The sequence below is a fragment of the Gopherus flavomarginatus genome, chromosome 1 (assembly GCF_025201925.1).
Source record: "Gopherus flavomarginatus isolate rGopFla2 chromosome 1, rGopFla2.mat.asm, whole genome shotgun sequence".
NCBI lineage: Eukaryota > Metazoa > Chordata > Testudines > Testudinidae > Gopherus > Gopherus flavomarginatus.
The window spans coordinates 145,231,731-145,248,157 of record NC_066617.1 but is presented as its reverse complement, the minus strand read 5'-3'; the positions used below and the strand labels follow the sequence as shown (position 1 = coordinate 145,248,157).

The window sequence follows — 16,427 nt, the reverse complement described above, 5'->3', positions numbered from 1 at the left end:
TTCTGCCTGTGGCACACAAGAGCTTATTCTGCTGAGGACTGAAATGCTTTAGTCTAGCTGCAACTTTGGGTTCAAACATGGGGGTATCTGGGTGAAATGCAGTGGCCTGTGTAATACAAGAAGTCAGACTAGATGTTCTAATGGTCCTGTCTGGCCTTAAAGTCTATGAAAAAAAAGTGTCACAATTTTCAAATGAGTGTAAACACCAGCATACAGGAAGAATTATTTAAACTGCTCCAAAGGGGAATAGCCCAGAATAATGGGATGAGATTAAAAAGGTAACATTTAAGATGAATGTGAGGAAGCTTCCTAACAGCGAACTAGCCCTGGGAACCATCATCAAAGGGCTGTTCTGGAAAGGGACGTCCCCATCACCTGGCTCATTTAAATCCAGCCTGGACAGAGCAGTGGGAATGTGCTGTAGGGTTCAGGCTCACACTGGGCCCAGGGGGAGGGGCTGGATGATCCCATAGTGTTTCCCATCTCTGGTTTCAATGACCCTGTGCAAACCCTGCCCTTTGTTTTCAGGCTCCAGAAGACCGTTGGATCCCTTCTCTGAGGCCGTGTACGAGGAGATTGATTATAATCTGATGAGAGAGAAGCAGGAGATATTCAGTCGCTCAGGTCTGTGGGTCTCACTCTTAACAGGGAGCAGCTGTCTAATGCCCTTTCCATCTGAGGCCCTGACCCAGCGTTAAATCACTGCAGCTTCAGCCCTATCAGCTTGTTATTGGAGCTGGGCACCAGTCTTCATTACATAATGATTTGGGGAAAAATGCAGATTTAGAGACACTGAAACATTTCACAAATTCTTGTCAATTTCACCACTTGTTCCAAAAACACACACAAAAGTTCATTTCATTTCAATATTTTCTAAAGATTTTTTAAAATTTGATATTAATTTTCAATTAGAAATTTCCTTTAATTTTATCTATAAAATAATTTTAAAATAAGAAATGTCGAAAAGAACATCAAAAGGTTTCATCAACATGAAACTTTTTTTTTTTTACTTTTGAATTTGCCAAAAATTTCAAAAAAGCCATTTTTGGCTCAGTCCAAACATTTTTATTTATTTAGTTAGTTATACAATGGCCAGAGAATGAAACCATGTTTTTTTTGCCAAGCTCTAGCTGTAGGGGCTGGGTCTGTGGTGAGCCCAGCAGTTACTCATGTAGACTGATGTAGATGGGCTCCCTTCCCACCATACACTGAATGTCCCAATTCTAGGGACAGTTAATGACTCATCTGCCCATTCTGTAACCTTGGAGTGTAACCAGTGAGGGGTCAGGAAAGCAACTTTCTGGGACCAGGCTAAACTATCATTTGAAAATTCTCTGGAGCTTTGGAGCAGGGGATGGTCTGTGCCCTCCTCCCACTACAGCCCCCGATTTGCTGGCTTGACTCCCTGCCCTGCTGCCCCCGGAGCAGAGAGATCAGCCCAGGAGAGCCTCATGACTTTGAGTCATGACCCTTTTATCCTTTGTGCCATTTTGTCTCAATGTCTGATGGAAAATCCTGCCCAAGGGCTGTGCTGTGATGGGGCTGTGGGGATGTGGTCAGGGCATCGCCCAGAACTACTGCCAAGATGGCTACAATGAATCACAGACTCTGCTGTGGGCCTGTCTTGGCCTAATCTGAAAGACCATGGAGAGCTGACCGACTGATTCATGTGGGAGGTGGGGATTTACCCTTAAGAAGGAGGAGTCCCTTCTGTTGCTGAGGAGGCCAGGACCATTGTGGAACTTCCCTGGACCAGCAGCCAGAAACATGACCTTCACTCACCCCAGTATATTTCTGGTCAGATTGTAGCATCCTCTCCGTCACATTTACCACAATAAAATGAAGATTTCTCTTGGGGAGTCTGTGTCAGCTTCTCACCACTCAAGAGTCACTGTGATCCAGCATCTTCTCTGGAAGGAGGAGTAGACTGGGACGAGAAATCCTGCTCCATGCCCCAAATGTGTTCCCAGTTCCAGAGTCCTGCTGTTCTCATTGTGATGAATTTCTGGTTCTCGTCTCTCTAGTCTCCTATTCAGATGACTCAGTGGCAAAGCTGCAGTATTACACCGGGGACAGCGAGGGGGAAAATGATCCTGGATCAGAACAAGGTAATGGGGGAGGGCAGACTCAGGCTGAAAGACCCAAATCTGAGCAGAGAACAGAATTTCTGTGACACTTTCTGCAGTCGCAGCCATTTGCGCTCATATGGTTCCCATTTTACACAGTCAGGTCTAATCCCATTAAACAGGATTTCTGCCAGAATCTCAGGATGGGAACATGTGACCATCTCCTGAGCCCACACCCCTGGGAGTGGCTCCCAGTGACCTCCCCAGGTGAAGAGCTGGAGGAGATGAGTCAGTCTCTTTGGGTGGAAGGCGTCAGTGCCCAGCAGGGCTCCTCTCTCAACCCTGAGACAGAGAGAGGGGGGAAGATTGTCCTATGTTATAATTACAGATGGGCTCAGCCCAAATCACTAATCTGAACCCACCAGAATTTTAGGGGGAGGGGAATTTGCTGATTCTGACTCTAACTCTGGATCTCAGTTTTGGAGCTAACACCTGACACTATAACAGGCTAAAGCAAAATCCTGGATCTGAACTTCCTGGCCTGGGCCTGTCATAACATATTCCCAGATTTGGACCTTAGCGTCCAAAATATGGGTGTTAGCATGAAAACCTCCAAGCTTAGTTACCAGCTTGGACCTGGTAAAGCTGCCACCATCCAAAAACTTAGAGTGTTTTGGGGCACTTGGGTCCCCCCAAAAACCTTCCCTGGGGACCCCAAGACCCAAATTCCTTGAGTCTCACAACAAAGGGGAATAAACCATTTCCCTTCCCCCTCCTCCTTCCAGGTGTTCCCTCCCTGGGTTCCTGGAGAGATACACAGAAGCAAGCTCCATGAATCTAAACAGAGGGATTCCTCCCTCCCTATTTCCAGTCCTAAAAACACAAGTACCGAGAGCCAATTTCTCCCCCACCCCTCCTTCTTCCAGAGGGAATGCAAAGTTAGGCTAGAAAATCTAAGACACAGAGATTTCCCCCTGACTTCTTCCTCCCGCCAATTCTCTGGTAAGCTACAGACTCAGTTCCCTGGAGTTCCCCACTAAAGAAAAACTCCAACAGGTCTTAAAAAAGAAAGCTTTATATAAAAAGAAAGAAAAAATACATAAAAATGGTCTCTCTGCATTAAGGTGACAAATACAGGGTCAATTGTTTAAAAGAAATATGAATAAACAGCCTTATTCAAAAAGAACACACTTCAAAACACTTCAGCAACTACACACATGTATATACAAAAGAAAAAAAAACAATAACCCCTATTGTTTTATGATCTTTGTACTCACAACTTGGAAACAGAAGATTAGAAAGCAGGAGACAGAAAAATCCTTCCCATAGCCGAGAGGGACAGACACAAGACCAAGAACAAAGGACTCACACACAAACTTCCCTCCACCCAGATTTGAAAAAGTCTTGTTTCTTGATTGGTCCTCTGGTCAAGTGTTTCAGGTTACTCCTTTCCAGGTAAAGAACATTAACCCTTAGCTATCTGTTTATGACACGCCCGCCAAATTGCAGACAGTGGGGAAGCTCACTGGCGGCGATTTCCTCCTAGAACTTTTAAATAAACAGATTAATACAACACATGCACCTTTTTACATATACTACTAAGTATATAACTAACAGACTTTTACATTTTAAGGGAACTTTTTAACTACTGGATTTTGGGAAACTCTCACAGGAGAGAGCATCAGCTACTTTGTTAGAAGCTTCTGAGATGTGCTGAATTTTAAAATCAAAATTTTGGACAGCTAAACTTCAACGAAGAAGTTTCTTGTTGTTCCCTTTGGCAGTATGAAGCCACTTTAGAGCAGCATGGTTAGTTTGTAGCTGGAACCGCCGTCCCCAAACATATGGGCGTAGCTTTTTCAGGGCTTACACAGTGGCATAGCATTCCTTTTCACTGACTGACTAGTGACTTTCCCTCTCAGACAGTTTCTTGCTGAGAAACACGACAGGATGGAAGTTGTGATTCGTTGCTTCCTGCATGAGAACTGCTCCTATACCACGCTCAGATGTATCCGTGGTTACTAGGAATGGCTTGTCAAAGTCTGGGGCCCTGAGCACAGGGTCAGACGTGAGCGTTGCCTTAAGTTGAGTAAAGGCCTTTTGACACTTATTAGTCCACTTAACGGCATTTGGCTGGGTCTTTTTGGTCAGGTCGGACAGTGGGGCAGCGATTTGCCTGTAGTGTGGTACAAATTGCCTGTAGTACCCGGCCAAGCCTAAGAAGGATTGAACCTGTTTCTTTGACTTTGGGACAGGCCACTTTTGGATAGCATCCATCTTGGCCTGTAGGGGGCTTATGGTTTTTCAACCCACCTGGTGTTCCAGGTAAGTTACTTTATTTTGGCCTATTTGACACTTTTTGGTCTTTAACAGTTAGTCCGGCCTGCCTGATGTGCTTAAAGACCTTTTTCAGGTGTAGTAGGTGTTCGGGCCAGGAGTCTGAAAAAATGGCCACATCATCGAGGTAGGCAACTGCATATTTTCCCAGTCCTGCTAGTAGACCATCTACCAGCCTCTGGAAGGTGGCGGGTGCATTTTGAAGCCCGAAAGGAAGGACATTAAATTCATACACCCCCGCATGGGTGACCTTTCCTTGGCAGGTTCATCTAGCGGTACTTGCCACTACCCCTTGGTTAAGTTTATTGTAGAGATGAACTGGGCATGTTCCAACTTTTCCAATAGCTCATCTGTGCGTGGCATTGGAGAGTTGTCCGGACGAGTTACAGCATTTAGCTTATGGTAGTTCACGCAAAAGCGTATTTCCCCATCTGGTTTGGGTACCAGAACCACTGGAAATGCCCATGCACTGGTAGATGAGCGGATTATACCCATCTGTAGCATGTTCTGGATCTTCCGTTTTATAGCAGCTTGGGCATGAGGAGACACCCGGTACGGTGGGGTTCTAATTGGGTGAGCATTACCTGTGTCAATGGACTGGTATGCCCGTTCAGTCCGTCCTGGGGTGGCTGAGAACAATGGGGCAAAGCTAGTGCACAGCTCCTTGATTTGTCGCCACTGCAGACGTTCCAGGGTGGTTGAGAGGTTCACCGCTTCCATGCCACCGTCTTTTTTCCCTTTGTAGTAGACACCTTTTGGCCACTCAGCATCATCTCCCTGGACTGTAAACTGACAAACCTGTAAGTCTCTGGAATAGAAAGGCTTGAGAGAATTAACATGGTACACTGTAGGCTTTAGTGAGGAATTGGGAAATGCTATGAGGTAGTTCACAGTTCCCAGGCGCTCTTGGACTGTGAATGGCCCTTCCCATGATGCTTCCATTTTATGGGCCTGTTGCGCCTTCAAGACCATAACCTGGTCTTCTACCTTGAAGGAACGTTCTCTGGTATGTTTGTCATACCAGGCCTTTTGCTCTTCTTGAGCATCCTTTAGGTTTTCTTTAGCAAGGGCTAAAGAGTGTTGGAGGGTGCTTTGTAGGTTGCTTACGAAGTTCAGAATGTTAGTTCCTGGAGAAGGCATAAACCCTTCCCATTGCTGCTTCACCAACTGTAATGGCCCCTTAACCTCATGACCATACACAAGTTCAAACGGTGAAAACCCTAAACTGGGATGTGGTACAGCCCTGTAGGCAAACAGCAACTGCTGCAACACTAGGTCCCAATTATTGGAGTGTTCGGTGACAAATTTACGTATTATGGCCTCCAAAGTTTCATTAAACCTTTTCACCAGGCCATTGGTTTGATGGTGGTACGGGGTGGCAACCAAGTGGTTCACCCCATGAGTTTCCCACAGTTCTTTCATGGTCCCTGCCAGGAAATTAGATCCTGAATCTGTAAGGATGTCGGAGGGCCAACCTACCCTGGCAAAAATGTCTGTTAGGGCCAGGCACACAGTGTTAGCCCTGGTGTTGCCTAGTGCTACAGCTTTCAGCCATCGGGTAGCAAAGTCCACGAAAGTCAGTATGTACTGCTTTCCTCTGGGCGTCTTTTTTGGGAAAGGACCCAGAATATCCACAGCTACTTGCTGAAATGGGACCTTAATTATGGGGAGTGGCTGGAGAGGGGCCTTGATCTGGTTTTGGGGTTTTCCCACTTTTTGGCATACCTCACAAGACCGGACATACTTGGCAACGTTCTTGCCCATCCCCTCCCAGTGGAAGGACTTCCCCAACCGGTCCTTGGTTCTGTTCACCCCAGCATGGCCACTGGGATGATCATGGGCTAAGCTTAAGAGCTTTCCCCGGTACTTAGTTGGAACCACCAACTGTTTTTGTGGCTGCCATTCTTCCCGGTGTCCACCAGAAAGAATTTCCTTGTATAAAAGTCCTTGGTCTATAACAAACCGGGATCGATTAGAAGAGCTGAGAGGCGGTGGGGTGCTCCATACCACCGCCCATGCTTTCTGAAGAGTGTCATATGCTTCCTGCTCAGTCTGGAACTGTTCCCTTGAGGCTGGGGTTACCAGTTCTTCCTCAGACTGTGGACTTGGGCTTGGTCCCTCTGGAAGCGATGTAGGTGATGGGGTTGTTTCCGTTGCTGGTGAACCGCTCTCCGCTGGTGCACCTGACGGTATTTCAGGCTCTGGCTGAACCTTTTGGGTATGGCTGTTTGTTGTTTCTGCCAGTTTTGGCGTTGAGTTTGAAGATGTGGTTGCAATTGCTGGTGCTGGTTGCTGTTCCAGTTCCGGGCCTGGGACTGGAGGTGCTGTGGCTGTTGTAGTGGTTGGCATGGAATCCGGGTCCACTACCTCTGTCTGGGTCTCTGGTAACACAGACGGGGCCCCTGTGGACGGCTCAGGAACAGGAATGGGTCTGGAAGCTTGCCTGGTTTGGCTACGTGTAACCATTCCCACTCTCTTGGCCCGCTTCACCTGGTTGGCCAAGTCTTCCCCCAGTAGCATGGGGATAGGATAATTGTCATAGACTGCAAAAGTCCACATTCCTGACCAGTCTTTTTACTGGACAGGCAGTTCAGCTGTAGACAAGTCTACAACTTGTGACATGAAGGGGTAAATTGTTACTTGGGCCTTTGGGTTGATGAATATGGGGTCTACAAAGGATTGGTGGATAGCTGACACTTGTGCCCCCGTGTCTCTCCACGCAGTAACCTTTTTTCTGCCCACTCTCAAATTTTCCCTTCGCTCCAAGGGTAATAGAGAGGCATCTGGGCCTGGGGATCTTTGGTGTGATGGTGGTGTAATGAACTGCACTTGGTTGGCGTTCTTTGGACAGTTGGCCTTGATATGTCCCAGTTCATTACACTTAAAGCATCTTCCATCTGATGGGTCACTGGTCGAGGTGAGTTACTGGAGACTGGTGAGGTGGAAGAATAGGGCGTCTGTGGCTTTCCTTGGGTTGTATGTGGGGTCTTTGGCTGTCCTCGGTTGTAGGGTTTATGGTCAGTATGCCCCCTGGGGTATTAGTTTCCCTTGACAGTAGCTTTCTCCCTTTCTGCCACTTCCATTCATCTGGCTCCAATCTCCCCCGCCTCGGTGAGATTTTTGGGTTTTTCATCTTGTATGTACTGTGTTATGTTCTTAGGAACACCATCCAAGAACTGGTCCATTTGTACGAGGAGGTGCAGTTCTTCCAAGGATTTAACATTGTGTCCTGATATCCAGGCCTTATAATTTTTCCCAGCGTAGTAGGCGTGTTTGGGAAATGACACATCTGGTTACCACTTTGGGGTTCTGAAATGCCGACGGGCATGATCCGGGGTTATCCCCATTCTGTATCTGGCCTTGGTTTGAAAAAGTTTATAGTCATTCATTTGCTCCTTAGGCATTTCAGCCGCCACTTCTGCTAAAGGTCCACTGAGCTGTGGCCTCAATTCTACCATGTACTGGTTTTCAGGGATGCTGTACCCAAGACAGGCTTTTTTAAAATTTTCCAAGAAGGCCTCAGTGTCATCACCTGCCTTGTAGGTGGGAAATTTCTTGGGATGTGGAACAAGTACTGGCGAAGGGTTGTTAGGATTGGCTGTGTTTTGTTGCTTAGCCTTTTCTAATTCCATGGCCTGTCGGTGGGTCTCCCTCTGGAGTTCCAGCTGTTTTTGGTGCTGTGCATCTTTGGCTGCTTGCTCTCTTTTGTAGGCTGCCTCTCTTTCTCTTTCTCTCAGCTCCATCTCTTGTAGTTTTTTTTCCATATCTCGCCTGTGCTTGGCTTCTTTGATTTGTTCTTCGGCCTCCATTTTTGTCTTATTAGGTATGGTTCCTGTTTTGTTGGGTTGGGGTGCCCTCCAGTGTTTTTTGTCTGAACTGCTGGCTCTGTTGTCTCCTGGGGTCTGCCTAGCAACAGTGCCTTTTTTCCCTTTCTTCCTCTAGCTAATCTTTTAAATGTAAAGTAAACCAGAAAAACCACTTTATTTGCATGTGTATTGCTGGATACTGACTCTCAATGGGAGTGCTATTGTCACAAAAGACCCGTAATAGTTCCTTAATGGTTCCTTGCTTAATATGCAAGCCAAAAACTGCAAGAGAGAGCAGAGAAAAAAAATTCTCTCTGGTTCCTTTTAAAACCAAACTGTTTCTCTCTGCTTAAAAGCCCTAGCAGAGAAAAAGAAAATAATATTTCTACTGGCTTCTGGATTCTATCTTTCCCACAAGGGTGCACACCATGTCATAACATATTCCCAGATTTGGACCTTAGCATCCAAAATACGGGTGTTAGCATGAAAACCTCCAAGCTTAGTTACCAGCTTGGACCTGGTAAAGCTGCCACCACCCAAAAACTTAGAGTGTTTTGGGGCACTTGGGTCCCCCCAAAAACCTTCCCTGGGGACCCCAAGACCCAAATTCCTTGAGTCTTACAACAAAGGGGAATAAACCATTTCCCTTCCCCCCTCCAGGTGTTCCTGGCGAGATACACAGAAGCAAGCTTCGTGAATCTAAACAGAGGGATTCCTCCCTCCCTATTTCCAGTCCTAAAAACACAAGTACCGAGAGCCAATTTCTCCCCCCCCTCGTCACCCTTCTTCCAGAGGGAATGCAAAGTTAGGCTAGTAAATGTAACACACAGAGATTTCCCCCTGACTTCTTCCTCCCACCAATTCCCTGGTGAGCTACAGACTCAATTCCCTGGAGTTCCCCACTAAAGAAAAACTCCAACAGGTCTTAAAAAGAAAGCTTTATATAAAAAGAAAGAAAAAAATACATAAAAATGGTCTCTCTGCATTAAGGTGACAAATACAGGGTCAATTGCTTAAAAGAAATATGAGTAAACAGCCTTATTCAAAAAGAACACACTTCAAAACACTTCAGCAACTACACACATGTAAATACAAAAGAAAAAAAACAATAACCCCTATTGTTTTATGATCTTTGTACTCACAACTTGGAAACAGAAGATTAGAAAGCAGGAGACAGAAAAATCCTTCCCATAGCCGAGAGGGACAGACACAAGACCAAGAACAAAGGACTCACACACAAACTTCCCTCCACCCAGATTTGAAAAAGTCTTGTTTCCTGATTGGTCCTCTGGTCAGGTGTTTCAGGTTACTCCTTTCCAGGTAAAGAACATTAACCCTTAGCTATCTGTTTATGACAGGGCCCATCTCTAATTGTAAACGAGGTGGCATTTCTACCCCAGCTGCTCTCAAGGGAGTCCATGAATTTGAGCCCTTTGGGAGTTTAGCCTGTGGCTGGGGAGGAGACACTGAGCAGATGAGCCAGTTCTCCTGAGAAGCTGGAGCGCTGCCAAACCCAACCCTGGACTGTCTGAGAAGCTAATGGAGAGCAGGAGCTCACAAAGGATCAGAACAGTGATTTCAAAGCAGGAGCTTTAATTCCTGTAGAGGGGAAGTTCCCCCACCCCAGGGTAACAGAAATTTCAATCCTGTCTGCAGAGATCAGCTGGATTCACACAGGCCATCTCTGGCCTGGCCAGGCCTGTGTCCCAACCTGTTATCTCAGCACAAACCCAGATCCTGCTCCCATTGAAACACATACAAGAGCTACTGTTGGATTCTGCAGGGACAGGATTGGCCCCTAGTTATTTCTGCGACTCCTGTTTTACTATAGTTCTCTGACTTGTGCCCTCTCACCATGGGTCCCCTACGACTTCCCTCTCATGTGCCATGATACACAGCTGTAGTTATAAGGGCCACTTGCGCTGAAGAGACGCTGCTGATGTCAGGGGTTGAGTGTGGTGTTTGCTATTTCAGAGGGAGCTTCCCCAGGGGGGTCTCAGCTGGATTACGATAATGTGGAGGAGCCTGCCTTGAACGACGTCCCCCAGACTCCAGACAGCCAAGGTGAGCACTGAATCTGCCTCCTGGAAGCAACGTCACCCTAATGAAAAACTAACTGTATTTCCCAGTAGGGACAATAGTGGTTTGTTAAGAAAACCACAAAGTTCACCCACCAGTATTGTCTATTGGCGTAACATTGGGGGCGCTTAGCAGGTGCATTACAAGAGCTGTGTGGAGGCCCAGGGGTAGAGAAGCGTGTGAAATCCTAGGTCATGAGAGAGGCCCATTACAGGGACGGAAGGAGCAGTTCACTCAGGACCTGCCCACGCGGTACTTGGCTCAGGTCACTGATCTGTGACCCACACTGCCGTGAGCGCTAGGGTTACTCACTCTTTGTAAATATAATGCATCAAAACAGAGACCTTTACATAGCAGAACTGTTCCCTGCCAGCCTTTCCTGGTATGCAACTATGGCAGCTTATATACATCTGTATCAGACATGCTGTGACGGGGTGGGCGGGACATAGAGATTTTACACCCAGGGGCCCATGTCCCATCCTTATTAGCTGGCTTAGCTCCCACTGGTGTTAGTACATTGGAGACTGATGGCAGTTTATTGGGTAAACTTTATCAGGAGAACGCACTGAAAAGACATTTTAAAAATAATGTCAAGTTTAGGAAGCTGGAGACAAACTCTGGACAATTCCAAGTTATTTACATTTGTAATTATTGTAACCAAATGCCTTGTGGAGCAATCCCTCTGGACTAGACCCCAGTCACCTCTTTCTAGAACTCTCCCTTACCCTCGTCATCTGGGAGCTCAAGGATCCTCTCAACCAGCTACTAAAATGCATCAAATCAATCTGATCTGTAAATTCTCTCAATCTGAGGGTTCCAGAGGAGGGCTTGTTTTACATCCCTGAGGGTGGAATTAAGTCGCTAAGAGATCCCCAGGGACCAATGAGGCTGATGCATCTGCAGCTTGTAGTTTATTTCTATCTTCACTGTGAATATTCTCTTAATTACTTCACATCTTCACGTCAGATGCCCCTACCCTGCCTGGAGATGTCCTAGGGGATGGCTATGATGATGCCAGAGAAGTGTCTGACCCTGAAGGTGACCCTCATTTGGGGCAGAATAATGAGAAGGGCACTGGAGCAAATGACAGGGATTCACAGACAGGTGAGTGGAGAATTGTTTGCACTTCACACTGTCTCTGCAAAGTGGGAGGGCTGGAAATGTGTGTACACAGCAAGAGAACAGCCCTGGCCAACTCAACGCTTGTGAGAAAACTCTCCTTCTCTCATTTCTCCATTCCCTCAAAGCAGAGGCTTCAGTGCCTGCCATGGGGAGAGGAACAGCAGGGTCCCTGCTGGGTGGTACTTCGTGGTCAAACCAGCAAGATACCTAGGATCCATCTGCCTCTAGATTCCAAATCTTGTGTTGCTGCCACACCCTGGATGTGCTCGATTCCCACCAGTGTGGGTTTGGCTCACCAATATATTTGATCAGAAGATAAAGTTCGTCCTGACTCAGGCTTCACAGAATTTATAAAAGGAACTTTGGGGTATATGACAGGAACTTACACTGAGACAGATATAGTCATAAAGATCTTTTATTAAAATCAATGAAATAATAAGCAAATGTTAAAATAGTTCAAGATTACAAAGTTACAAAATATCACAGTTCTTTAAGAGATATATTTATGATAATACTCTATTATAAGCTCACTCTGTGTAGTGCAGCAGCACTTTGAGCGTTTTCCACACCTCTGACAGAGGAAGTTATTTTAAGATTGTTTGCGTTCTGGTTTAACACTATATATGCTAAATGCTTTCTAGGGTAAGAATGAAGCAGAAGGGAAATTAGATCCTTTTTTACTTACAGTTTTGAATAGAAATAATAGTATGGTCTATTCATAGTCAATAGCCTTCGTACATGGGTAGCATCGATACGTAGGTGAGGGTGGAGGAGATGAAAAGTAGACAGGAGCAGATAGATGGGTGTATCGCCTCCCTGATGGTGAGGTGTCTCACCTTTTTATAGAGCATTGGTTGAAAATCCCTCCTCCTATGCCCAAATTTCATCTTTCCCCCACAGAAATGTTAGGGTACACCTGCCTCATAGGTTAACATTTATGTGCGTATGAATGACAGGTATGTACGCATTTGTGGTGTACTTGTTAGATTTGTGGGCAAAAATCCCCTTTTTCCACCCTTTACTGTTATTAGTTCAGTTAAAGGTGTCCAGACATCTGCGTAGGTATTTTGTCTTATTATCACTTTTCTGAGTAAGGGTCCCAAAATGTGCTGAAGTTGCCTTAGCATCATACAGGATGTTTGACCTGTAGGTTTCTTGCATTACCGCTATTGCATTGTAAATCTATAAGCCTATTACATCAAGTACTTAAATTTATCAAAAAGACATTTTATACAGACTATCAGATTAATCCTCAGGGCTACAGACCCAAGACTGAAGGGGGAACAATTCCCATCCGTACTGTAGAACACAGGTTCTCAGACTGGTCAGCACAGAATATATTCTAGGGTGGCATGAGAAGCCAGAGCAGACAGCAGTGGCTCCTGTCTGGGTGCCCAATTTTTAAGGCAGCTGTCATAAACAGACAGTTAAGGGTTAACTCTTCTTTTACCTCTAAAGGGTTAAGAAGCTCACATAACCTAGCTGACACCTGACCAAAAGGACCAATAAAAAGATAAGATATAAAAAAGAGGGAGGAGTGAAATCAGTCTTTTGTCTGTTCAGTAAGTTTGTGCCAACGTGGAAAGATCCAGGATTCCACCAGCTAACATTTCTTAAAAGTAGTGAGTATTAGAGAATTGGTGAAGAAGTCTCTCCAGGGAAGAGTTATAGGAACTTGGGATGGAGATATTTTGGGGGAAGAGGCACTCCAAATGGTCCTTTCCCTGTTTATTGTTTAAATCATTTGATGATGGCAGAGGAGTACCACGTTTTAATCTAAGCTGGTAAATAAGCTTAGGGATTATCTCATGCAGGTCCCCACATCTGTACACTAAAGTTCAGAGTAGGGGTGACACCTTGACAGCAGCACTACCACCGGCAGCAGCGCAGAAATAAGAATGTTATGGTCTGGTGTTGCTGCTGTTACTTGTCCTCTGCTGCTGGCAGCAGTGCTGCCTTTGAACTGGGTGGCTGGAGAGTTATATGCTTAAATGGCTCTTTTTGACTCAATGCCCTACTGCTTTTCCTATTTAGTGAGAGTTGCATGTTGATTTTTTTTTTAAATTGGTACATGTACTTGTGTGGCGGGGAGGGGAGGTGTCAGCTACTATGGATACATGGAAAGGGGCCACAATCAAATAAGTTTGAGATCCACTGCTGTAAAGTGCACTCCACCTTGCTCTGCAGCCACACATAACCATAGAATGGATCCACTGACTATATGCCTCCCCCTTGGTGTTTTCAGGTTGGAGTCGGCACTCGTTAAGGAGTGAAGTTGTCTCTGGGATGGAGAAGGAAACCCCATCCCTGCCTCCTGGAGACACAGGTTATGATGATGTGGGACATGGTGACTCTGGGGGTTCAATATCATAACAATTTGGTTGGACAAAATAACCCCATGATGATGTAAACGCCTCACCTCTTTCTCTCAGAAATGATGCCCAGAGAAAGCCTCTGTCTGGTAGATAGACAAAGCAGGTGTTTTTGTAGGATTTGTGTGAATTTGCAGGAAATACAAGAATGAGTGGGAAAGTCTCATAAGCTTTCTTTGTATAATTTCCCATTGTTTGGAGAGGATGGAAGTTTCCTGCTTTTTTATGCCTATAATTTCTTCAGCTTGACTTTGTGCCTTTTTCCTATTAAATCCTTTCTGAAAGTCTTCCCCTTAGTAGATGTTTTTCTTGCCAGATGAAATGTGCAGTTTCCAGGGCTCACCACAGGCAGAGGCTGAGATTAAACAAACCAAGAGACAGGGAAGGCCCCCTCTGGGTATGGCAGGCTGTTTGATAGCAGGCTGGGTTTACACATTAGGCATGTGATAAAAGTGAGAAACCAGGTAGAGAAAATTCAGAGATGAGCAACATGGTTATTCCTGAAGCGAATTCAGATTTGAAACTTTCATTGAATCCAAGGAAATAAATGCAAAAATTCTCCCTCAGTAATTCACACATGACATTAAACAAACTGTGAAAACATTTCCCGATTAATAAGAAATGCAGAGGATGAATATTTCTGCTAGGACAATAATTTTATAGAAAATAATGACAAGAGAAGGGTTAATAAGAATCTGGATTTCCACTGAACCAATAAGGTTACAACAAGTAACAAGTCACTGAGCTGTTACTTAAAACCCTAGTAAAAGTGATCATGTTCTCACAGTGGTATGTTTATTTCCATGACAGTCTACAAATATAGTTTAAAATCGATGCTGAGCTGAGTACTGACCAGTGGGAAAAGCCAGAAGTGTTCTCTTGATGAACCCTCAGTGAAATCAATACCAGAACTCATCCAGAGGACATCACTATTTCACAAAAATGTCTGTCTTTCCTTTATCACAAATCCTGCATTCAGTTGGGTCACTTCATCTCTAGAAGGATAGATTGGAAATACAAATGGTGAGAGAAGGTGCTTCCAATCATCTGCATTCAGCAGGGCCAGGAATCATATAAAGAGACAGAAATATAACAATTTGCTTTGGAAAGGAGAAAAATACACATCTTCCTAATGTCTTTTTAATACGGCATAGTGATCCCTAGGAGACTGAAGGGGGATAAGGGTATGTCTACACTATGAAATTAGGTCGAGTTTATAGAAGTCGATATTTTAGAAATTGATTTTATACAGTCGATTGTGTGTGTCCTCACTAAGAGCATTAAGTCAGCAGTGTGCATCCACAGTACCGAGGCTAGTGTCAACTTTCAGAGCGTTGCACTATGGGTAGCTATTTCACAATTCCCACAGTCTCCACCACTCATTGGAATTCTTTGTAGAGCTCCCAGTGCCTGATGGGGCAAAAACATTGTCATGGCTGGTTTTGAGTACATGTCGTCAGGCCCCACTCCCTCCATGAAACAATGGCAAACAATCGTTTCTCGCCTTTTTTCCTGGGTTACCTGTGCAGACAACATACCACGGAAAACATGGAGCCTGCTCAGATCACTACGGCAGTTATGAGCACTGTAAACACCACTCACATTATCCTACAGAATATGCAGCACCAGAAACTTCAAAAGCAGGTGAGGAGGCGACAGCAGTGCAGTGACGAGAATGATGAGGACATGGACAAAGACTTCTCTCAAAGCACGAGCCGTGGCAATGTGGACATCATGGTGCTAATGGGGCAGGTTCATGCCATGGAATGCCGATTCTTGGCCTGGGAAACAAGCACAGACTGGTGGGATCACATAGTATTGCATGTCTGGGACGATTCCCAGTGGCTGTGAAACTTTTGCATGCGTAAGGGCACTTTCATAGAACTTTGTGACTTGCTTTCTCCTGCCCTGAAGCACAAGAATACCAAGATGAGAGCAGCCCTGACAGTTCACAAGTGAGTGGCAATAGCCCTGTGGAATCTTGCAACACCAGACAGCTACGTCAGTCGGACATCAGTTTGGAGCGGGCAAATCTACTGTGGGGGCTGCTGTGATCAAAGTAGCCAATGCTATCACTGAGCTGCTGCTATCAAGGGTAGTGACTCTGGGAAATGTGCAGGTCATAGTGGATGGCTTTGCTGCAGTGGGATTCCCTAACTGTGGTGGGGCAATAGACGGAACCCATATCCCTATCTTGGGACCAGAGCACCAAGGCTGCCAGTAAAGGGGTACTTTTCAATGGTGCTGCAAACACTGGTGTGTCACAAGGGATGTTTCACCAACATCAACATGGGATGGCTGGGAAAGGTACATGACGATCGCATCTTTAGGAACTCTGGTCTGTTTCAAAAGCTGCAGCAAGGGACTTACTTTCCAGATCAGAAAATAACCATTGGGGATGTTGAAATGCCTATAGTTATCCTTGGGGACCCAGCCTACCCCTTAATGCCTTGGCTCATGAAGCCATACACCGGCACTCTGGACTCAGGAGCTGTTCAACTATAGGCTGAGCAAGTGCAGAATGGTGGTAGAATGTGCATCTGGACGTTTAAAAATGTGCTGGTGCAGTTTACTGACTTGGTTAGACCTCAGCAAAACCAATATTCCTATTGTTATTACTGCTTGCTGTGTGTGCCACGATATCT

General features: G+C 45.5%; 1 protein-coding gene across 6 annotated transcripts in view; it reads left to right on the top strand.

Moving 5' to 3' along the window:
• LOC127046359 (scavenger receptor cysteine-rich type 1 protein M130-like) overlaps positions 1-16,427 on the top strand; it is an 809,546-nt gene that overhangs the window by 555,257 nt on the left and 237,862 nt on the right. For 3 of the 6 annotated variants that reach the window (XM_050943267.1, XM_050943264.1, XM_050943280.1), the window contains 5 exons: positions 529-624; positions 2,025-2,108; positions 10,184-10,273; positions 11,255-11,392; positions 13,656-13,736. In XM_050943267.1, coding sequence (XP_050799224.1) covers positions 529-624; positions 2,025-2,108; positions 10,184-10,273; positions 11,255-11,392; positions 13,656-13,736 — 489 coding nt within the window. The remainder of the gene's footprint in view (positions 1-528; positions 625-2,024; positions 2,109-10,183; positions 10,274-11,254; positions 11,393-13,655; positions 13,737-16,427) is intronic. The other 3 variants (XM_050943270.1, XM_050943291.1, XM_050943300.1) reach the window with 3 other exon arrangements.